The following is a 24412-nucleotide window of genomic DNA, read 5'->3' as shown; positions in this document are numbered from 1 at the left end:
TTTTGTGAGAGCTTTAATGGCACAAAATGTTTATAGCTACAAGTTATACATGTATTGTAAACTGTATATAACGATACAAAGTGCTAACTAAAATAGATGAAGAATGCATAATCACTTTGGCTCAGTTAATTCCAATAATTTCCACAACAGGTTCATGAAAAAACTTATCTGACTGGCTAAGTCTTCAATTCTCATTTTTTTAGAATAGTAAATATTTTTACTGCAATCACAGGAACTTGTTGCACTTTCCAATGTGTAAGTTTGTGCAGTTTTGCTCTTGATTCTATTTACAAACATCTTGAGCCAGTTTTCATCAAACATATGAAAAATGAAGCCTGCCTTTTTGTCCCCAAATTGTAAACAGGTGTAAAGCTTTTTAAACATTAACCTCACAATTTCAACTGTTAATTGCTGAATTCTCCTTTCCAAACCACAATGTTTTCGTTCAACACAAATCTGGGTGTAGCAGTAAAACGTTCATCCCGTGTATCAGGGCTACAGACACATACTGCATGCTCTCATAATAAATTCTACTGTGATGATGTATTCATGTTTTAAGTAATTTTCCACAATTTCACTGACGCTTTAAGAAAAAGGGCAACACTATGTTTCTTTTTAACGCTGAAAGAAATCATAAATATACCCAGGTTCAATGGCACTACTGATAGAACTGCTGCTGAACTCGGAAAGAGCACAATGCACTAGCTGTAAGAAGTCACTTTCAGGTAAAGTGTAATTTTACTTTTCCCCCCTGTAATACCAATTGTAATAGGAATTGCATACTGTAGCAGTTTAGCTAGTCCGTTCTCTTAACTTTCCGGCCTTTCCAATTTTATTCAGGCTTTTCAAAAATCAGTGAGCCATCAGATTTACTTCTTCCCAAAGAAATTCAAATATGAACACTTGAAATAAATAGGTTATAGAAGGCAAATCAAGTGTTACCAGGTTTAAGAGTAAGACAGAAACATGGTCTAGGAAAAAGATGTCCAAAATTATTTAGACATCAAATGCTAGAAAGAAAAAAGAAAATTACTTGCAAAACTAGGATATATCATCTTTCTTAAAGATAGCCAGCTATATTCTTGAAAAAAGATAAAAATTTTGTTTAATCTGTATGTTATTTTCCACTATAACACATCAATTTTACAAATGTTGATGTGAGAGAGAAGAGTTAGATAGTTTCTGCAAACTGGCAAACCTGGCTGTCATAGTGTTTTTATTCAAGTTGACCTGATGCACTTTATAGATTGCTAGTTTTAAAATTAACAATGGTTCTCTAAATAATTAATATCAATGTCTATATCATAAACAGTAATTATTTATATATAAAACATGTGGTATCCTTCAGAGTCATGCTAGATGTTCTGAAATCCAGGAAAATCTACTCGAGATAACTGGTCATCCTGATGCTTTCTAACAATTTGGTCCTGAAGCTTCACATTTTAGAAATGAACGAACAAGTATATCATTGAAGGAATCTGTTGAGTGTTCTGAACTTTAAGAGTTTACCATAACTGAAAAGACAGCTACATGAGAAAATGACCAGTGCCTGCAGTCGCAGGAATCACCTTGGGAAGACTGTACAGTAAACATTAATCAGTGAGAGATCAGAAGGAAACAAATGGCATCTTTTCAGAACGTTGTCAACTGTTCCCACAACCCAAGTCTGTTTTTCCAAGTTGCACAAGTGCTTGGAATAACTCTGAAACAATTCTCTTCAGAGTTTAAAGGCTTCAGAGTATAGGTGATGCTTCCTAAAACAAGAAGCCTGTATTAACATCACAAATTGGAACTCATTCCAAAGCCTCTTCTTAGAGAAAAAAAATAAAGAAATAAAAAATAAAAAACTTAAAGAAGGTCATGAAAAATTCACATGCAGCTAATTAACGTAAAAAATATCAAACACACACACAAAAATCTCAAAAAGCAATTTCATATATTTCTAGGCCTGAGACGTTCCTTATCAGAAAGAAAGATTCTACACCATAGAAAAGACAGCACTACAACACACTAGTATGAAAATCTGCTGATGTATTTTAGTTCTTATTCTATTTCATACCTATCATTTATACAGCTTGCCTCCTATAATTAAAAGGCGCTATTAGGAGGCTTAGACAAAAAAGTGGCTCCAAAGCTGGTTTAAAATAAATTTTTTATTGCCCAGGATATTTTTTTCTTGTGCCTTGCTTTTTTTGTTTTGTTTTGTTTTCTTTTTAATAACTATCAACTCAAATTTAGGGAAACTTGCCTTTGTCTTGGGGGAGAAAAAACAACTAGACAATAAAGCTTCTTTTACATCATTTGCTAACCTGGTCTCGTTTTAAAAGAGAGATGGTAGTTATGTTGCAAGAGTAAAATTTATACCATGAATGATACAGGTCTAGTCTGGTGTTACTAATTAGAGATAATAGCATTGTTGACAAAATTATAATCTGCTGGTGGCATTTGCGGAAAAGAAGCCCTTGCAAATTTCTAAACAACAGCAAACTCTGTTAGGAAATTCTAAAATGTCTTCAGGCCAAAAAGGGTATAAGGTTAGTAAAATGCCTCAACAGAGTTTGAATAAAATACTGAATTTGAGAGTTACTGGAATTGGATATGTAAAAACAGGGTGGTAGGTTGGGTCATGCTTACAATGGTCTCAAGTTCAAATAAGCTACTGTGACAATACACCACTTCACAGGTCACACGCATTTCCAGGGGCTTTTCCTTTCCCTCAGTAGGTGCTGGCAGAGGGTGTGCTCAGTCGCTTTCCAATATAGATGCTGAAAGGAAGCAGAGGCATCATGTTTCACCTGTTTCAACAGTTCTATACCAGCTTGTCCACAGGTTGAACTCTACTTAAAACTCTTCAGTCTTTGTAAAAGGCTCTAAAGGTTTGTGGGTACGGCTCCCCAAACACCGTGAAATCATCACTGACTTTCTTAAAACCAGTCACCAGCCTGGCCAAACTGGTTTTATATGATTCTGTTTACTCACTAAATATCGGGGCTCGACAGCAAAGGGGTAGTGATTAGACAAAGTAAAGCCAGAGAGAACAGATCCCTCCACAGAGTAAATAAAGCAGCCCAACTCCTTCAAGATGTTCCTCTTTGGTGGACAGAAGGTTCTACTGACATTTCAGACACAAAAATATAGTAATATGTGAAATTATTCTGGTGCTCTATGTAGGACAAAGAAAAAAAATCTTAAAAGCTGCCAGTGCTTTAAAGACAGCTCTTACTAATAACTCCTAAGGATTAGGGGCCTTATAACACTTTTTCATGCCAAGCAAGTATTTGGCCTCTTCAACAGCAAAACCAGAAGGAAAGTATGTAACTAGCTTCACCTCCAGTGCAATTAAAGCAACCAACTTTTTAAACACTCTTTTTACATTCATCTATAGCAATAGTTATACTTACAGCCAAGACAAACAATCTGAAGATGACTGAAAGAGAGACGGCAAGGTATAGAAACCAATCGCTTAAGGGCAATGAACTTCTGTATAGGCAGCAATGTATTAAACTCCTATACCTGCCCCACATCAACCCCCACGCAACGGTCACACAGTCCCCTTCTGCACAAACCCCTTCTAGGTTGCTGTTTGTGATTACTGTCCTTGCCCTCACAAAAGCAGATCAAGCATCCAAGAGAGACAAGAGGGGTGTGTGGAAAGCTGTACGCAAGTTTCTGAGGTCGTGACTGAGAATCTCTCTCCAATATGCTGAGCTCCTTAAAGGGAAGAAAAAGGATGACCCATCTTCTGCATATCTTATACTGAAAATGACCCACTGGGCATGCTTAGAGCACAACATATGTCTTGAAAAAAATTAACAGCTACTGTTTAACTCCTAAAATCTTTCAGAAGTGTAATTCCTGAATTGTTTAAATCAAGGAAAAAAAGCAATTTATTTAAAAGATATGGCTGAGAAACTAACGAATTACATGTAAATATGAGGTCGATTTTAGCAAAATAAACGAAAATACTACAAAGTTAAAAAAGGAAAAAATTAGCACCAATCAACCTACCAGTTTCATTTAAAAAAACTATTCAATGTAATCATGTATTTTCCCACATGAAAAAAAGGTATTTGCACTGACCACAAAATGTACATGCTAAAGATTAGTTTAGTTCATAAATTACTCAAGATTAAATATTACACAACAAAACCCAAAAAGAAAATCAATCACAGAAGAGTCCGCTTAAAATCGATCATTTAGGGGATTATTATGAACATCTTATGTTCTTTTTTTTTTTTTCAAGATGGAGTCTCGCTCTATCCCTCAGGCTGGAGTGCAGTGGCATGATCTCGGCTCACTGCAATTTCCGCCTTCCATGTTTAAGCGATTCTCCTGCCTCAGCCTCCCAAGTAGCTGGGACCACAGGCGTGTGCCACCAATGGCCAGCTAATTTTTGTATTTTTAGTAGAGACCGGGTTTCACCATGTTGGCCAGGCTGGTCTCAAACTCCTGGCCTTAGGTCATCCACCCACCGTGGCCTCCCAAAGTGCTGGGATTACTGGAGTGAGCCACCGCACCAGGCCAAACATCTTATTTTCAAATAAGAAAAAACACTCTACTATTATTAAAAATGCTTATTTGTAGAACAATTGTGCACCCACTTTTTTAAGTTCACCTTATTTGCACTAAAACATTGAAAGTAAGGCAATAAAAACTGCTTCCACATACATTTCTTCAATCTGAAAATAAGAGGATAAAATGAATGGAAAAAACTTCAGGAGTTGACCAGTACTTACCCTAGCCCCAAAGCCAAAACATGAGAAAGGAAGAGAGATGGAATGAACACCTTCAGAAATTCTGCAGAGAAAATACCCCCTTTCTTCATGGCTCCACTTTTCCTCATGCTTAAAGACACAGAACGTTTAGGGTGTCTGAAGTGGAACTCCCTGAGAAAGAAATTCAGAGGCAGATGTCATTTGCTGAAAATATCGTGGGGATTACCAGGCCCATTGCCTGTAAGCGTGTGCAGATCAACTGTGTCCACTGACAAGAAACATGTGAGAACTCACTTGGGTGGAATGTTTTCGGGTCTACTGGACCAGTCTGATACCCAGTCCGCACTTTTCTTCAAAGCCTCGACTTCCTTCTCTCCTTCTACAACTTCTTCTTCTGACTGTAAAGAAGAATTCAAACTTTAAGAAAAAAAGGAAGACCAATTCCTCCTAATACAAAGACAAATCTAGACAGAAAACATACCAAACTCATAAGCTTGTGTCTCAGAAATTTTAGATAACAGACATGTTGTTTTTCTAAAAAATGCTGAAAAATAATCTAAGATCAGAGTATGTAATATCTTCAGAACAACCTGAGTGAGCTTCACTGTTGGGATATCTAAGCACAGCACAGGAACTGCATGAGACTGTATTTTGGGATGTAATGCTAAGGGAAGTATGAAAAACCTCGATAAGAGTTAAATCTGGGCAATACTTACACGAAGGTCCGTTGTATTATTCTCTCTTGTATGCACTTAAAATTTTCGTAATTAGGCCGGGTGCGGTGGCTCATGCCTATAATCCCAGCACTCTGGGAGGCTGAGGCAGGCGGATCACTTGAGGTCAGAAGGTGGAGACCAGCCTGGCCCCAACATGGTAAAACCCCGTCTTTACTAAAAAAAAAATACAAAACCTATACGCAGGGTGCGGTAGCTCACGCCTGTAATCCCAGCACTTTGGGAGGCCAAGGTGAGCGGATCACAAGGTCAGGAGATCGAGACCATCCTGGCAAACACAGTGAAACCCCGTCTCTACTAAAAATACAAAAAAATTAGCCGGGCGTGATGGCGGGCACCTGTAGTCCCAGCTACTCGGGAGGCTGCGGCAGGAGAATGGCGTGAACCCAGGAGGCGGAGCTTGCAGTGAGCAGAGATCGCACCACTACACTCCAGCCTGGGGGAAAGAGCGAGACTCCGTCTCAAAAAACAAAACAAAACAAAACAAAACAAAAAAAACTTAGCTGGGCATGGTGGCAGACACCTGTAATCCCAGGTACTTGAGAGGCTGAGGCAGAAGAATCGCTTGAGCCTGGGAGGTGGAGGTTGCAGTGAGCCAAGATCCAGCCACTATACTCTAGCCTGGGCGATAGAGTGAGATTCCGTCTCAAAAAAAAAACAAAATTTCATAATTAAAAAAATAAAAGGAAATAAAAGGATATGCTAAAAATAAAATGAGAAGTAAAACAAAAATAAGTGAGAGATGTGATGAGGAAATAAATAATAGTATTTACTGAGCACTTAAAGGGGCAAATATTATTCTAAGCATGTTACATGGATTTTTTTTTTTCCTGGAGACAGGGTCTCCTGTGTCACCCAGGCCAGAGTGCAATCACAGCTTACTGCAGCCTCAAACTCCTCGGCTCAATTAATCCTCCCACCTCAGCCTCCCAAGTAGCTGGGACTACAGGTGTGTGCCACCATGCCCAGCTAATTTTTGTATTTTTTTAAAGAGACAGTGTTTCACTATGTTGCCCAGCCTGGTCTTGAACTCCCGGGCCCAAGGGATCTTCCCTGCTTCAGCCTCCCAAAGTGCTGGGATTACAGGTGTGAGACACTGCACCCAGCCACACGCATTAACTTTCACCTTGTAACAAATAACCCTATAAAAATAATTATTAAAATCCCATTTTAATAATTTAATAATACATTTAATAATTGTAACAGATGAGGAGACTGAGACATAGATTAAATAATTTGCCTAAGGTTCCACAACCAGTACATAGCAGGGCCAGTATTCAAACCCAGGAATACTGTATAGAGAGGCCCTACTGTTAAGCACCAGGGTTTACTCTCTGGAAGGAGATTATATTTTTAGGACAAATTGCTATACAAACATTTTCCAAGGTTTCGAAACTATGTTAGCCAAAAGTTTTTGGGAATAATCTATAATAAGTTGAGTCAGAATTTAACATCTGTCATATCAAATAAAATAAAAAATGTGACTTTTAAAAATTGCTAATTATAACCTAAAGTTTCAGGCCAAGAACAATTAACATTTCCAATAGCTCCCCTTTTAATAGAACCAAAAGGAATGAAAAAGTCCTAAAAATGATATTTATTTATTCAGTTTTATTTATTCAGTATTATTTATTCAGTTTTCTTTTTGAGACGGAGTCTCGCTCTGTCGCCCAGGCTGGAGTGCAGTGGCGCGATCTTGGCTCACTGCAACCTCCGCCTCCTGGGTTCTAGCAATTCTCCTGCCTCAGCTTCCAGAGTAGCTGGGATTACAGGCACCTGGCACCACACCTGGCAAATTTTTGTATTTTTCGTAGAGATGGGATTTCACCATGTTGGCCAGGCTGGACTCGAACTCCTGACCTCAAGTGATCCACACGCCTCAGCCTCCCAAAGTGTTGGGATTACAGGCGTGAGCCACCGTGCCTGGTCATAGTCAGTTTTAAGGAATGTCATGCTATGACCCCAAACCCAGGGGTCTCAAAACTAAGAAGCATTTTGACATTTTATTTTGTTTGACTAGGATTCACTCAAAAGAATGACCAAAGCTGTCATTCTTTTCAGTAGGTAGCTAAGAAATGCAGAGTCTGACATATTCACATGACTCTTTTTTGACAGGTCTAGTTCTCTGTGAAACAGCTACCCCAGGAAGGAGCTTCAGACAGGGCAAAGTAAAACCCCTGTGCATGTCTGCTGCTCTTGTTAGTACCATTCTTATTTAGTTCTGCTGAACTTGGCAAATTCCACTGAATGACACAATGTAGCATTTAGGATTAAGCTCTTTCCATTGGCTATTGAGATTACTCAGAATCATGAGTTGGCTCTTTGGAGTAACACTGAAATCATCCCAAATCAAAAACAATAAACTGTTACAATTTACTTGCACATCAGTTGCTGTACACACAATATCTGACTATACTCAACATACTGCAGGTCGCTTCTGTTTAGTTTCCTGCTTTGGCCTCACAGGTCTTTCTTTAAACCTGCTCAAAGATTTAACGAGTTAATATTTCATAATTTCTGACAGAATGAAAACGCAGTAAGATTTCACGCTCTAATTTTTTTTTTCAAGAGGATGGAATTTTCTCAGTTGAATGAAGCAAAGTTATCTCTGGACAAGTGTTTTAAAAAGAAAACAAAACAAAAAAGAACTCCAGATAAGTTTCTGAACTTATAATACTTTAAGAATAAGAGTGGTAAGCTTTCCTCATTTACTACCGCTCTGTGCTTCCTTTTACTAATCTTAAATTTGCCACTTTCAGGTTTTAAACTGCCTTCCAATTCTTAGAATTCCAGAATATGGTAAAAATGTACTTAATCTAATTATGTAAGATTTGTGCTTTTAAAATCAATAATCCTCTCTCTATACCTACATCTGTCCAAAGAAGATTCTGGCTGGGCACCATGGCTCACGCCTGTAATCCCAGCACTTAGGGAGGCCGAGGTGGATGGATCACTTGAGGTCAGGAGTTTGAGACCAGCCTGGCCAACATGGCAAAACCCTGTCTCTACTAAAAATACAAAAATTAGCCAGGCGTTGTGGCGCACGCCTGTAATCCCAGCTTCTTGGGCGGCTGAAGCAGGAGAACCACCTGGAAACAGAGGTTGCAGTGAGCCGATGCAACTGCACTCCAGCCTGGTGACAGAGTGAGGTCCATCTCAAAAACAAAAAACAAAAACAAAGAAGATTCTGATCATTCTAGCCTGTTCTCTCACATGGAGTTCTTTATTTTCTAATCACTTAAGTTTTCCTTCTCTGGTTTACCTCAAGGTCACTTTGTCCTCTAAATATGGATATTAAGCTGTATACCATGATTCATGTACAGATAAAAATCACAGTTTTACAAGACAGGAAAAGGAGGACATTTTCTGTTTGGATCATTTTTCAGTAACACTCAACATTGTGCTGGCATTTTTGGTCCCAGAAACACAATGCAAAAATGTCTTCAATAAATAATCTATATTGCTTCTCGGACTTTTGGCTAAGATCAAGTGAAGAAACAATCTACAGTCTGTTTTCTGATACAAAACTGAGACTCTTGAGGATGATCATCCCAAAAGCAGTTTCATGGTCTTTTTCCTAAGTGCACACTGCCTTAGGCGGATTCGCCATACCATAACTCAGCAGACATTTTTCAGTTCATTCTCATGGCTTTGTGAGCTCTCCTGTTATCAATCGAATTCATTTACTTAGTTCAGTAGAAAGAACAAGGGCCACAGACTCAGACCTGCTTTGAATCCTGGCTCTAACACTGACTTGCTTTGTGATCTTAGATAAGTAATTAGTACAAAGCCTCACTTTTTCCACTGGTCCATGGGGATAATATCACTGCTTTCACTGGATTGAGAACATTAAAAGAGAGGTGGGAGTGGTAACTCAGGTCTGTAATTCCAGCACTTTGGGAGGCCGACATGGGAGGATCATTTGAGGCCAGGAGTTTGAAACCAGCCTGGGCAATATAGCGAGACTCTGTCTATACAAAAAAAAATAAAAAAGTAGCCAGGCGTGGCAGTGTGAGCCTGTAGTCCCAGCTACTAGGGAGGCTGAGGCAGAAAGATTGCTTGAGCCAGGAATTGAAGTCTGTGGTGAGCTATAACTGCACCACTGCACTCCAGCCTGGGTGACAAAGCAAGACCCTGAGACACTGTCTCCAAATAAAAAAAAGAAATTGAGCACCTAGAACATATCTAGTTAATGTTAGTGACTTTACTTCCTCATCTTAGAAAAGCTTGAAAATGATATATAGTCCTTATAAACACATATAAAAACATTCTATAAGATCAAGTACAATAACAGTCCTTTAACTGTTTTTTCAAGTTTCTTAACCCTAAACTTTCTTCTTATTCAGGAAGAAAATCAATTTTCCCAAATCCTAAAGAAATTAATTTTTAAATTATTGTTTCTTCCATTAAAAAAAGGCAATGTAAAAGGTTTTTGAAAGTTTAAACTATACCTACTGACAGCTCCCTTATTAAGTCTTACTCAACTGTTATCTCTCACAGGAGTTAGACTGTCTTTCCAAACTCTTCCCTTTGTTGAAACTGACCGATCTGACTGTCAACATAAAGTACTTCCTCTTGATGACAGCCTATGCTCTTTTAGGGATTTGGTCCTGAGAAGGGATCAACACTGGCAAACCTACCAAAGGCCAAAAACCTGACATTTTCTTTCCTGAATTTCAAAAATTCCTTTGGAATTCCAGGGTAGATGCATTCAACTCTAGAATTCCGTGTAAATTCAATATTCAGTTAAGCCTAATGGCACATCTGCAACTCCATGAGCCAGGAAAGCACTTACCACAGTGCTCCACGGAGTTATTAAGTTCTTAAGGGAAAAACGTATGCAGAGAAGAGGAAGAAAGTCTAAGGTCAAATAAGCTTGGGAAACATTTGGTTTAATTAAACCCATTTCTTTTTTTCTTTTTTTTAGAGACAGAGAGTCTTGCTATGTTGCCCAGGCTGGAATCAAAACTCCTGGGGCTCAAGGGACCCTCCCACCTCCACCTCCCAAGTAGCTGAGACTACAGGCAAGTGCCACCATGTCCAGCTTAAACTATAATTTCTTTACTGCAGGAACTGGTCAGAATTACTCATGCGACTACTAGGGTGAGAGTGTGGGGGAACCTGGGGCTGCATTACTTTCCATTTATTTGACCTTTGAACAAACATTCTTGAAAACACATTTTGGAAGATGCTAATCTAAACTTAAAGCTTTCTGTATAAAAGGTGATATGGATTGAAGAAATTCTCCTCAGGAAAGACCACAGCAAAGAATCTGATTTCTCTCTTGGATTCCGTGGTACACTTTCTGCTATGGAGACTTTGTACGCTTTCTTCTACATCAGCTATAGCTTACTGCATGTGGTCAAACTGACATACATAAGCCAGCAATTCAAATGCTCCAGTCAGATCATCTTACTACACGACAGCCTGCTATTGTGAGCTTCTCTATAGTATAAAGCTCATCATCATAAAATAAATTTGTGTTGAATCCATAGATTTTCGACATTTCAGAGAAAAGCAAAAATAGAGCATAGTAAAGTATGGAGGAATTCTGCGGCCTTTGGAAACAGAAAGAATACTGGGTGGATCTAAGACACACAAAATATTTCTAGTGCCCAGGACACAGAATAGTGAGAACCCGACAAAACAAGGTTTTTGTTGCGACTCATTCAAAGGTTCATTCAATATTTTTCAAGCACCCTAAATACAGGAGAAAAAGACAATGGTTCCCGTCCTCAAGAATTTGTACTCTAATGACACTTTCAGGTGATCTTACATATCAATAAAGTTAAAGGCTGGCTATGAGTATTCTAAATCATTAGCCACAATTAAATACTTACCATATTTTAAGTCTTATTAACACAAACATTTGTAAGATTTTAATACTATATCCATCTATGTTTCCAACATTGTCAACTCCTAGTAAACAATATTTATCTTGAAGGAATCCTGCATAATTTAGATAAATTTAAAATTTATCTCAAAAGCCACTGCTTTGATTTCAGATGCAAAAAAAAAGTCTTCATGTCTAGTTCTAACACAACCTTCATCTTCATTTATTCTGTGGTCTTAAAGCATCTATCTCAGTTTTTTTCTACTTATAAACTCAAGGAACTAGCCTGGAGTACTGGCATGATTTATTATGGACAAGAATTTTCCAATTCGTTTAGAGTGACAGGGCCCAAAATCCTTAGTTGTAAAGGACTGCGACAAGAACTATGTCATCTTAAATAAATTCCAAAATCAGAAATTCAATAATAGCTTCAAACTAGTCCTAAAAGTTCACATTTATTTTAGCAAAATATACTTAGAGAATTTACATCTTTCTTAATTGTTTACTGTAAATCAGATCCCCCCGACACACCTGAGAGCTATGGTCCCTGCTGGTGTGCATTTCCACATCAAACGTGATCTGCCCATCTTCTTGTGGCGAAGGGCTAGAAGAGAAGGAATTTAGCTATTAGTTTTAATTCTCACTTTGTCAAATGACTTAGTCTCTACTAGAAATTAGAAAATTAAAAGTTACAGCAGTATGGCTTTGAAAAAGCAAATCAGAAAATATATCATAACCCCATACAAGAAAAATTTATGTGATGTTAAAAGGCTAAACGAAATTGAGCATTCTTACTCCCAAAATGTTCTGCACTTTTTCAGTAGTAATGAATTCCTTCAAAATAATAAATTTGCAAAGGAAATACTACCTACAGACACAAACTGTCACATTCTCTTATATTTATTCTTTTGTCCATTAAAAGTAAAATAATCTTCAAATTCAGGAACTTCAGAGTTCTTTTTCTCAAAGTTCCCTCATCATTAAATAATTCACCAGTAGTTCTCAAAGTGCATAAGGTAGTTCTCAAAGACGCTTTCAGACGGTCTTTGAGGTTAAAGTTCCTTTCTTAATACTAGTAGGATTTATTTGCCTTTTTCATTCTCATTCTCCCATGTGTATAGTGGAATTTTCCGAAGGCTACATGATGTGTGATAGCACAAGTTAGAATGCAAACACAGATGAGAACCAGCTGTCTTCTATTAAGCTTGGTATTAGAGATTTGTAAACGTGTAAAACAATGCCACTATTCTTATTAACTTGGAGAGTTTATAGAAAATAGGTATTTTCACTAAAAAATGCTACTTATGTTAAAATGTATTATTTTTGAATGAATATGTATTTTCTCAGTTTTAATTTCTAATATAGTAAATATCAAAATATATAAACCCACAAACAAGTCCTTTGGGGTCCCTAATGATTTTTAAGAATGTAAAAGTATATAATGACCAAAAACTTTGAGAACCACTATTTTACTTATTTCAGAAATATTTGCTTTGAGATATTTCAGGGTGAACCATATAAGCTTATATATTAATATATTAATATAAAACCTTTATGACTACACAAAATACATTCGTAGAACTGTAAAAATTTACAAATAAGTTTTTAGACAAAAACAACATGATCACAAACTGTACTTCATACAAGAGATGAACAGAATGTGCTAAGTTAATTTCTTAGCTTTATTAATGATTTCTTGTGTAAAAACTGAAAGTCACTGGGGATCCTTCACTACATACACAAACCCTCCCCCAAAATCTAAAATAGAAATAAAAAATATTTGGGGCTTAACTTGCTGAAAGGAATAGATATTAAATATTAAAGTTATCAAGAGTATGTATATAACGTTAATTAATGTATAGAGACGTTGGTGAGACTGACTCAGAAATAAGACTGTCAGAAATTTATCACATTAGGCCTAGGAGTCTTTTAGACTGGTATAATTGACATAGGAGATTCTTAAATGGGGACAGGAAAACAAAAAAGCTGGTTCTGTATCAAACCAATGTCATATATATTTAGGAAATTTTTGTCTTGAATTAGCACAGGAGTCAACCAGAACTGGGCACTCCTACTGGCCTCAGTTTACTATCTTTGTGCTCATAACACTGTTGGGTTCACAGCTACACATCAAGTTAAGGGTCAGCCTTACACAGCTGTGACCAGGTCAAGGCAGTCAGGGTGACAAAGTCAAGAATCCTATGGAAGCATTGCTCTGCTTCTATATGCTTCTTCACACTGGCACCAACCTCTCCTCTAAACCGTTTACTCCTCCTAACAATTTGGAATGCATCAGAGCTTCACCCATGGCACATATTAGAATCGGCTGGGGAGCTTTTAAAATACTGTGACGTCTCTACCCTGCCCATGTCAACCAAAATGAGAAGTTCTTGAGATGCAGTCCGTGTGCCGGCATTTTTAAAAGCTCCTGGGTGAATCTAGTGTGCCGTCAAGGTGAAAACCCCTGTGACAGGGTGAAAGGCAAAGCAGAACACACTGGGGTTCCCAGCTAACAACCCCTGTGGCAACACAAATATTTCTATGGAATAATTTTTAAGTTGAAAACATACATAAATCAGCTCTAGGACTGATACCCACAACCCTAAAACTTTTCCCCCTAAGGAAACACTTCCCAATGACTTTTCACATACAGAGACACATGGCAATTCAAATGATGTGAGTTTTGAAGACACTCCTCAATGGTAAAGCGTGTTAGTAGGCTATCCCAGAAGACTCGAGTTCTACGCATTCTCTGAAAGATGACCACTAATCTAGGGCCTGGAGAGACATAAGATGAGGGGTAAGAAAGTGTTCAAAAGCACCTGCCATGCCTCCTTCTCACATGCTTTAGCAACCTAAACTTAAACATGATCATAGGAGGGTGAAGGCATATTCAGTCACATGTAAAACTGCACCATAAATGAAGTAAGATGAACAGACAGGTAAGCAGGTGACTCTTCTATGCTCATTGACAGCACCTTGTGAACAACAGGCTCATAGACACCGTGGGATCAATGATCAAGGCCTACACACCTGAACGTAGAGTGAAAGCCTTGCTGACAGGCCGTAACAAGCAGAAACTTGAGAAGCCCATCGCGAATTCCATAATATAAATATAAATCTTCATTTGGAAAGACAGACTAATGTAGCTACTGGAATCAAGGGCAAGCTGTTCAGAAGAGAGCCATCTGCTCTGGTTCCGCTTATGACAAGAGCCATCCCAGGCTCTAAGAAGCACAGGGACAAGTCAGGGATGACACGGGGGTGGCGGGGGTGCACAGTGTGCCACAGAGCCAACAAACCCGTCCCCCGCTGCCTTGGCAACATTAGTGGATCATAAGCCACTCAGGAAGTTGGACATGATTTAACTCATTTGTCCTTTTTTTTACTTCTTCTGATAAGTAATAATACGTGCAATATACACAATTTTTACAAAATACAAAAATGTTAAGAAGAAACATATCCAAACTGCATTCCTAAAGATAGTCACTGTTTACGTTTCCTTAATCTGCTTCCTGTGCATTTGCATTTTCTAAATGGTTAACGTCAGTTAACAACTACCCAGAAGGTCATCCAGTGCTCCATAGTGCTAACAGTGTAGCTGTCACTGAAACAAGAATTTTTTAAATGTCATTTAAAATCTAGCCCTTCTGAAAAAAAAAACAGAAAGGTTTATACTAAAAAATAATGACCTGGTTTCATTCCACACACATATCTCGTTGTATTCTTACTCTTTCACCATAAGTAGTCCTTAATCCATGGAATTAGTTTCTTCAGCTCAAATATAGAAAAATGAGGTCTGAAACAAAACAACCTCTAAGAAAGCGGAGGGGACTTCAAAACTATCTTTACAGACCTTGGTTGGTGCTTCCAACTGTGCAAATATTGCTATAACGTGAAGCAACCTGCAGTTCCTATGAGTCAAACATTTACTGAGTGTCTACTACATGCCAGCACCATTACTGTGAAGCTAATAAAAATTAAACATGGCCCCTGCCCTTTGCAATGTCAAGATCTAGAAGGGAAGACAGATGTATACAGAGGTAACTAATTCAAGGCAGTCTGTGATCTGTAAAACAGGGACACAAAGGAAAATGGGGGAAAGTCAGATTAATTCTATAAATTAGCATTTATGCCACTGAATTTTAAACTGATAAACTGCTAAAAACAATATAATCTGAGTAAGAAAAATGACAATCTGGGGAAATACAGTGGGCACTGAAGCACCTGTCGATTTAGCTGTCTCATATAAACACAATATATATCTGTGCAATATATAATATACTGCAATATATCAGAAGGCATATTTTGCTAAGTGAAGATTTAAGCAAATAAATTTTTCCTAGAGAGAATGAACCCTGTAACCTACCTGTTTCCTGAATTCCACCAAAACATGGGTCTCACTTACCTGTCACAGTGAGAACTGCCTCTTGAACTACTCTGTCCTGATTCATGTTGTGCATCCAAAAGAATCTTCTCCATGTCTCCATTGTGGATGGAGGATGAGGACGGTACGTGTTCCAGCCCCCCATTTTTCCCATTGCCATTATCATTGCCATTGCTGCTATTCATGGGTAGCTCCACCCAGGAACCTGTTGGACAAGTCAGATAAGTTAACCACAGCAGAACTGAAATCTGTCATGTGCACACAGATGTGAATATGGTGAATCCAGATAAGAATTCTGACTCTCCTCAAACCAAATGCAAAAGTATTCTGAAGAAAATAAAGTAATAAAAGTCTAAAGATCTATATAGTTCTGTTCCTGAAATAGCTCATGCCATCAACTGAGAAGCAGCTCGAACTCTAAAACATCTCAGAAAATGCGTTTTTCAGTCAATTTTCTCTCTGGGTAAAGCTTAGTTTATAGTAACACTCTACTGAAAACTCTGAGGTTGCTTTTCAAAAAAAAATTGCTACTTTTAGGCTATTTACCTTTAACATTTTAGTTGGTGTATATATACACACACACTTTCTTCATAGTCTACCTAAGCTACTCAGCTGTATCTGCTCCAGAAATGAAATAAATATATCACCTATAAATTTCATAAAAGGTCATCTAAGTAAGTTAGCAACTATATCCTACTTAGTGCAAACAACTGAGAAACTCCTAGAGAGGAAACCTAAATCCAATAGCAAAAATTTCAATGTGTGCACAAATCAGGAGCATAAAATTAATGCAGCTGGTTAACTAAATCAGGTGATAATGCTAAAAATTCAGAAAAAAAGCTTTATCTCTGTCTCACTGATTAGTTTCTTCATTTCCTTTATATCTTATGCTTTCTAGTCTTTCTCCTTTTTTATACACTAAACATACCTTGTGAACTTGTCTTTTTTTGTCTTCTCTCCCACGGGTTTCTACTTTCTAGGGTTTTCATTAAACCCTGTTGATTTGGGGGCAGAAACAACTGCACATCAGCTACAGGCAAACATGAAAAGTTTTCTTGGACAAAAAGTTGAAGGGGTGGGGCCACAGAAAAAGGGGATGTGCCACTGGTAATTCTGCATAGGTCTTGAAAATATTTATTGGTCCAATGAGTCTGCTAAACGTATTAAGGTGCTTTAATTTTAACAAGAGTTGAGGCCAGGTACAGTGGCTCACACATGTAATCCCAGCACTTTGGAAGGCTGAGGCACCAGGATTGCTTGAGTCCAGGAGTTTGACATCAGCCTGGGCAACATGGCAAGACCCTGTCTCTACAAAAGAATAGTAAGTAAATAAATAAATTGTTAACAGTAGCCAATAAACTAACTTCACAGCAAAAAGAGATAGTGGTATATTTTGTTCATAATTTCCATCTCTTACAATAAATTTTGTTTCAGAAAATGTAACCAAGCAGCTTGGTGTGGCCATCCCTCTAAACTCCCAGCAGACGTGTTAGAGAGTTCCAGGGATGAACAAGGAGTTCCATCAGTAAGTTGAAGTAAAATCATCAAAACTGGCTCAAACTCTAAAATGTACTCTAAATGTGGCGATGGCTACACCAGTTCCAGAGTGAACTCAACATCACCCTCACAAGAAGGAAAGCTCCAAGGCAGACCTAGCTGGGAATCTGACCCCATCACTTCCTGTCTACCTGTGTGAGCCGAGTTTCAGCTTCCTCATTTGTAAACAGAGATAATAATAACACCGGGATGCTGTGATGATTTAGTAGTATCAAGTGCTGGTAAACAGAAGATGCTCAGTTATACACTAGAATTTACATTTATAAATACTTAGAACCCTTTCCTTTCCACTTGAGGCAGCCCCAGTGGCTACCACCATCCCATAATCACCACCAATTCCTTAGGACTCTGCTGCCAAACGACACAGTTGTACAACATCTCCATGGCCTCATTCTATACACACATAAAATGGACACAGGCTAGAGAACTCAAAATGGATTAATACAACTAACAAAGCTAAGAGAGATCTAACATTGAAGATGATTTATCTCGCGTGCCTCTGGAGTGTATAAGAAATATGCCAAAAGCATCCCTAAATTTAGAGTCTGCAACATATTTCAACTGGAGAGAAAGGGGGTGGGGAAGAGAATATGTATACAAAAACAGTTTTTTTTCTGACTCTCACTGTTTCTAGGATTTTCAAACTTATTTTTAAACCAATGGGACCAGTTGTTCTTGTATAGAAGCCTAATGCGTACAATAGTAACAAACCAAAACCCAGAGCTGCTCTGACAGAAGCAGAGCTAAGGAACCAGGAGTTCCAGATGGGTCTCTGTGGAAGCCAGTCTTCCCTAAAATACAATTAATAGTCACTTGAAGTAGGCAATCAAAGAGAAAAAAGGGTGTAACAAACAATATCAGGTTTTCTGGTCCTTACTTTTGTTTTTCTTTTGAGACAGTCTTGCACTGTCACCCAGGCTGTAGTACAGTGGCACAATCACAGCTCACTGCAGCCTTGATTCCTGGGCCCAAGCAATCCTCCCACCTCAGCCTCCCAAGAAGCTGGGACTACAGGGCACATGCCACCATGCCCGACTTTATTTATTTATTTATTTATTTATTTAGTAGAGACGGGGTCTCCCTACATTGCCCAGGTTGGTCTCAAACTCCTGGGCTTCAGCAATCCTCCCACCTCAGCCTCCCAAAGTGCTGGGCTTACAGGTATGAGCCACTGCTCCCAGCCTGTTTTTACTTTTTTGAAGGACTTTCAAATCAATGCCTGGATCCTATTTTCTTCATTAAAAACACATAAGCAATCATAATCTAATATACACTTTAGGAACTTGAAAGAGACATACCTAGAAAAGCTTAGTAAAAGTGATCTCTGCTGTAGCCTCCACACCCTGTAGCATAACTGAAAGCATCTCTACTTAAGGTGGACAATTTGTACTTGGGATACACTGGTATAGTGTGGTCAGGGGCTGAGACTGAAGCCAGGCTCCCACTCTCGGTTATAGCTGTTACCCTCTCACAGGGTACTTAACCTTGTTGTGCCTCAGTTTTCTCATCTATAAAACAGAGATAATAACTGTATCTACCTCGAAGACTTTGTTAGGAAGATTAAATGAATAAAGCACGCAGAACAATAAGAAAGGTCCCTAAGAAAGTTTTAGCTACTACAATTATATTCTGTATCAGAGAAAAACCAGTCCTTACTGGAAAAATGTGTTCCTAGAAAACATAAACATCAGTACATCAAATTAAAAATTAACATCTCTCCCAACCTCCCGTTCCTACTCCCAGAGGAGCCACTTTTGACAGTTTCACATGGAGACTTGCAGAGTTTTTTTCAATGAAACATAGGTCTGTTTTTGCTTTTGTTTTTATAAAGAAATGGAACTGTACCATACACACATACTGACATATTCTGTAAGTCGTTTTTCAGATGTCTTCCCTATCAATATATACTGACATTCATTCTTTTGAACAACTGCATTGCATCTCATCTTTTATAAAGATATACCATACTTTAACCATTATCTAAATGGCAATGGTTAACTACTACTCAGATGGTTGTTTCTAATACTTTGTTATTATAATCAGGGCTTCAGTGAACATTCTGGAGAATAATTTGACAATAGGTATTAACAGCCTTAAAAGGGTAGATTTTCTTTAATTAATTAAGGGTAATTCTCTTTCAAAAAGATCATCTATGGAAATACATAGTGGTGCAGAGAAAGTTATGTACATAGGCATTAAGAGGCTACATATTAATCTTTTGAGTAACACTTAAAAAAGCAAATTTGTCTTCCTCAATAGATGAACAACACGTCTGTTTCCCATCACCCGATTTGTTCCTGATTTACAGCCTCAGAATTTCTTAGTGTTCTAACTCTACCAATCCTCACAAAGTCTCTTTTTACTTCGAAAGGAAACAAGGCTAGATAAGAGGTTTGTGCTGTCCAAGCAACACAAAGTAGGAAACAACCACAGAGTGAATTCTCCTCCTAATAATCAAGCTTGAAAACTAAAAGCTGGAAGCTTTCTCCATTATTTAAAAGACTTTACAAACTAAGAGCTGTTCCTTATGCCAATTTGTACATAATATGCAATGACATGAGATATTTTCTGGTTTGGGTTTTTGGGAATGACTAAGAGATTCAGAGAAACTTCTGTGAATGCTTCTCCATTCTCTAATATAATAGATCGTGAAGGGTGGTCCAATAATTGTGATTATGCTCATTGCTGTATGTTGCATAATCTTTACAGTTTTATAATCACTAGTTCAATCCTCTTGCAAGAAGAGGAGAGGAGCTTTGGGACAACGGGAGGAGAGAATGAAGAGTATTTCTCCTCATTTTTCCCCCTAACTTTTCAAGGCCCACATGTAACTCTTTTGAAATTTCATTATATTTACATTCTTTCCTCAAAGCTTTTCATTCATTATTGAAAGGAATCCAGACCAGGCCAACAAGAGTTACTGGCATTCTTCTTAAATAAAATAAATAAATAAATAAACTTTTGAAAAGTTGGTCTTTTTGCAGAAGTATGTATTTACATACAAGTTACGTAGGTATTCAAAACATTATTATGAGGCAGTGACAATCCATGAAGGCCTTAAGAGCACTCTTCATAACAGGAAAGCAAGGACATCATGCTCGCAGATGTTTCTATTTAAAAAAAAAAGAGTTTGTACCCAGCTTGGGCAACAAAGCGAAACTCCATCTCTACAAAAAATAAGTTAGCCGGTGACCAGCCTGGGTGACAAAGTGAAACTCCAACTCTACAAGAAATAAAATAATTAGCTGGATGTGGGGGCATACATCTGCAGTCCTAGCTACTTGGGAGGCTGAGCCCAGGAGGTCGAAGCTGCCATGAGCTATGACTGCACCACTGCACTCCAGTTTGGGTGACAAAGCAAGCCCCTGTCTCAAAAAAACAAAAAACAAAAAACAAACACAAGAAAATTTGAAAAGAAAAAAAAGGCTGTACTTCTCAACAACAAGAATTATACTACGACTTACACTACTACTTTGATTTTCCTTATTCGACCTATTGAATCTTATTCAAACATTCTTAAGGAAGTTGATAGTTTTCTTAACAATAAAACAAACTGGACAACATCCTTTTGACTTGGAAGGAGTTTGGGTATTTGCCCTGTAATTTTTAATGAAAGTGAACAGTCTCTCCACAGCGGTAAAGTTAAAAAAAAAAAATCACAGAAATACTTCACTATTCAAATACTTCAGTAATTTCCTATTGAAACTCTGCTTTGACCCCTCAACCAAAGATAAAATCCCAAACGCAAGATAATCTGTACATCTCTTCTCCTGTTTTTCAGTTGTGCAACTTTACCCAACAAAGTCCTTCGACTTATCAGCAATTTGGATAGTACTAGATGCCTGAATAAGTTGTTTTGCCCATTGCCCAAAAATCACTTCAAGGAATTCAATGAGGCTTCTTGTTTTGTTCACTGCAGTGTTGTGTAATGAGCTAAAAAAACGAACAGAGTAAGAGGCAAGACGGGAGTAATTAAATATGGCAATATCTAAAAGCTTTTCAGAAAGCTCACCCTATCCCACATAAAATACTTTCTATCTAGCAGATTTCCCAAAGCAACATTTTGATATCCCATGCAGGCTGAGTGTACTTCCACCTCTGTAAGAGCTGATGTCAGCCAAGCAGGAACCGACTGGCCAAAGACATCAAACTCCTCATAGGTCTGTCAGACACCAAGACAAACAATGACATATGGCTCAGCACCCACCCCCTTTTTTTTTTTTTTTTTTTTTTTGAGACAGAGACTTGCTCTGTCACCCAGGCTGGAGTGCAGTGGTGTGATCTCAGCTCACTGCAACCTCTGCCTCCCGGATTCAAGCGATTCTCCAGCCTCAGCCTCCGAGTAGCTGGGATTACAGGCGCCCGACACCAAGACAGGCTAATTTTTGTATTTTCAGTAGAGAGGGGGTTGGTCTCTCACCATGTTGGCCAGGCTGGTCTCGAACTCCTGACCTCAAGTGATCCACTCGCTTTGGCCTCCCAAAGTGCTGGGATGACAGGTGGGAGCCATCGCGCCCTGCCTTGGTCAGCCCTTTTTGTTGTTGTTGTTAAAGGGTCAAAGGAAGATGAAAATCCTTTTGCTTTCAGTGAAATCATGTACGCCTACCAAGTATCTTCACTCATAAGAAAACTGTACAATTAAGAAACAGAATACTAAAAAGAAACAGAAAGGTGGGCCACCTTTGTGAATTAGGTAGACTAACACACTGACAAAATAAGACACACACACCAGCAGGAGCTTCTGCACCACTGAAAAGAAGCCGGTGCGATGGCTCAAGCCTGTAATCCCAGCACTTTTGAGAGGCCCAGGCGGGCGGATCACGTGAGGTCAGGAGTTTGAGACCAGCCTGGCCAACATGGTGAGAGACTAACCCTCTCTCTCTCTACTGAAAATACAAAAATTAGCCTGGCTTGGTGTCGGGCGCCTGTAATCCCAGCTACATGGCGAAACTTCGTCTCTACTAAAAATACAAAAATTAGCTGGGCGGGTGGCAGGCACCTGTAGTCCCAGCTACTCGGAGGCTGAGGCAGAAGAATCGCTTGAACCTGGGAGGCGGAGGTTGTAGACAGAGCGAGACTCTACCTCAAAAGAAAAAAAAAAAAGTCCTGAAAAGAGCAGTAGACAGGCTGAACATGAGAACCTCCGCTTTGCTCCCAGCCGCTTGTGAACTAGGACAAGGCCCTTTACTCTAGACCTGTTTCTCTACAGGTAAACAACAGAAGGCAGTTAGCTAGCTCTGAAGTTTCTTCCCATTCTAAAATCTAAGACAGTATGCTAAACATGGGCAAATAACTTAAAATTGCATATGAATATGTGATACAAGTAACGTTTAAAGACTCATACATTCATCCTAATTTACTGTGGGAAATAATATAACCATCTTACATTCTGGAATATATGACACTTAGAGGTTTTGGGAATTAACCCATCAAAACCTGGAGCAGCAGCATCCGTCTTAAAATCTCCAAACTCCATCGCTACCTGGTGAGGGCTGAAACTCTCTTCTGTAGAATAATAATCTTCAGGCCACACTGGAAGCACCCCCCTCTTATGAAAGATACTGCATGACCTTTAAGCATCCAAGTGGTTTTGAAAAGACTTCATCTGGCCATATGCTCACTGCTCCCATTACCTCTTTCCCAAGAGTTGAATTAAAGAAAGGTTAGGCAAGAACCCTTCCAAGAAGGCTCCCGGTTCTCACGACTAGGAACAATCTGAGGACAAGATGTCTGGGCAGCGGAATGTTATGAAAAGACCCTGGCCTGGGTTGTCTATCAGCCTTGTCCGTTAACTTTCAACTCCCCGAGTGCGTTTTTAATTCCGTTTCTTTAAATGCATGGCCCCAGACTCCCTGACGTGTGCAATCCTGGGTGGTTCAGGAGGCTGCTCTCAGCTTTACTGCGCGCACAACCCATCGCTTAAAAAAAAAAAAAAAAATCACTTGGCCAACTTCGAGAAATCTAATAAAAAAATAAAAAAGGAAAAAGGAGAAGCAAGACACGGCCTCTCACCCCACACGTGACTGAAGCCACCCCTAGACCAGCAAATGAATTTTCCTGACAAACATGTGGCAACAAAGGAATGCTCGCTGGGGGCTCCCGCGCCCGCCAGACGCTGCCCGCCCGCGGGCCCCGCACACCTGATCCCCGACACGTCCCGCGGCAGCCGCCCGCCCCGCCCCGCTCCCGCGCGTCCATCCCCCGGCGTCCCCGCCGCACGTCCCCATCCCGGCCCACGTCCCCTCCGCGGCCCGCTCCGCCCACCCGGCCTCCCCGCCCCCCAGGCCCGCCCCCGCCCCGCCCCGCCCCGCCCCGCCCGGCTCTGCTGCTGGGGACCACCCCCCGCACCAGGGGGATCCGCGCTATCCGCGCCGCTCCGGGACCGCGAACCCAAACGGCCCCCGGCCCAAGACCCCAGGAGGCAACAGAGAGGCCCGGAGCAAGGCAGGCGCCCCTCCTCCTGACAGGGAACGGGAGCTGTCAGTCACCTGGACATCCCTGGCCTGGGCCAATGAGCTGCCTTCTCCTCCCGCCTCCCGCGCCGCGCCGGTGGCGGCGACCGGGGCTGCTCCTCCTCCCCCATCCCCTTCACTGAGCCCTCGGCCCCGCACTCACTGTTAAGGCCGGCCGGCGGGGGCAGAGACTGGTCACTTTCCTCGCAGTTGTTGTTGTTGTTGTGCAGGGGCGGCGGCGGCTCGACTAGGTGGGACGACATTGTCGGACAGCTGGCAGGGCTGCGGCAGCAGCAGGACAGTCTCCGGCTCTCAGGCAGCAACACAACAAGCCGAGTCCCCCGCCCCCTTTTCTGCGCCTGCGCCGTCCCTCCCCTGCCCCTGACGTCAGGGCCTGCCCAGGCCACGTGATGACAACACAACAAGCGACCGGACGGGGCAGGGGCGTTCCCCTGCGGGCTCCGGACGTGTAGACGCTGGAGTCAGGCTGACGCGCGCGCCGGGAACGAACTCTTGCGTGTGACTTGGGATGACCGGATGGGATGAGTGATGCCAATGGCACTGGGAGAGAGGATGAGGAGAAGCGGAATGAGGAAGTGCGCTCCTGCGTTAGCGCCCGTGCCTCCTCTCACGCAGGCTCCACAGTGCTTCACCCAGCCCTGCGCATGCATCTGTTTTCTACCTCTTAGGACTCACTTCTGCAATAGCTATCTTGGGGACACAAAGGAAGCCCC

General features: G+C 40.2%; 1 protein-coding gene and 1 long non-coding RNA gene across 3 annotated transcripts; one reads left to right on the top strand and one right to left on the bottom strand.

The window, feature by feature from the left end:
* On the bottom strand, positions 1–24412 carry BNIP3L (BCL2 interacting protein 3 like). Of its 2 annotated transcripts, none has more exons than XM_002818927.6 (6): positions 23842–24412; positions 15691–15874; positions 11814–11886; positions 5010–5113; positions 4737–4886; positions 1–2765 (listed from the first exon to the last, which is right to left on the bottom strand). In XM_002818927.6, the coding sequence occupies exons 1-6, from the start codon at positions 23939–23941 to the stop codon at positions 2717–2719; spliced, it is 660 nt and encodes a 219-aa protein (XP_002818973.1). In that variant the 5' UTR covers positions 23942–24412; the 3' UTR covers positions 1–2716. The 2 variants fall into 2 exon arrangements, with proteins under 2 accessions (XP_002818973.1, XP_054417342.1); XM_054561367.2 differs by lacking the exon at positions 23842–24412 and adding an exon at positions 16598–16972.
* Positions 16852–17425, top strand: LOC129060932 (uncharacterized). Its single transcript, XR_008527833.2, has 2 exons — positions 16852–16990; positions 17104–17425. It is a non-coding gene; the product is annotated as an uncharacterized LOC129060932 (long non-coding RNA).

This window comes from Pongo abelii, chromosome 7 (genome assembly GCF_028885655.2).
Source record: "Pongo abelii isolate AG06213 chromosome 7, NHGRI_mPonAbe1-v2.0_pri, whole genome shotgun sequence".
Lineage (NCBI taxonomy): Eukaryota > Metazoa > Chordata > Mammalia > Primates > Hominidae > Pongo > Pongo abelii.
Note: the sequence above shows the minus strand (reverse complement) of the source record. Positions and strands in the feature narration are given on the sequence as shown.

Bases quoted from the DNA above. Each gene is read 5' to 3' on its own strand.
- BNIP3L (XM_002818927.6), bottom strand. From the start codon at position 23,941: ATGTCGTCCCACCTAGTCGAGCCGCCGCCGCCCCTGCACAACAACAAC. The intron at 15,875-23,841 runs GTGAGTGCGGGG...CTTGTCCAACAG, and splicing joins CCCGCCGGCCGGCCTTAACA to GTTCCTGGGTGGAGCTACCC. The intron at 5,114-11,813 runs GTGTGTCGGGGG...TCTTCTTTACAG, and splicing joins GCAGGGACCATAGCTCTCAG to TCAGAAGAAGAAGTTGTAGA.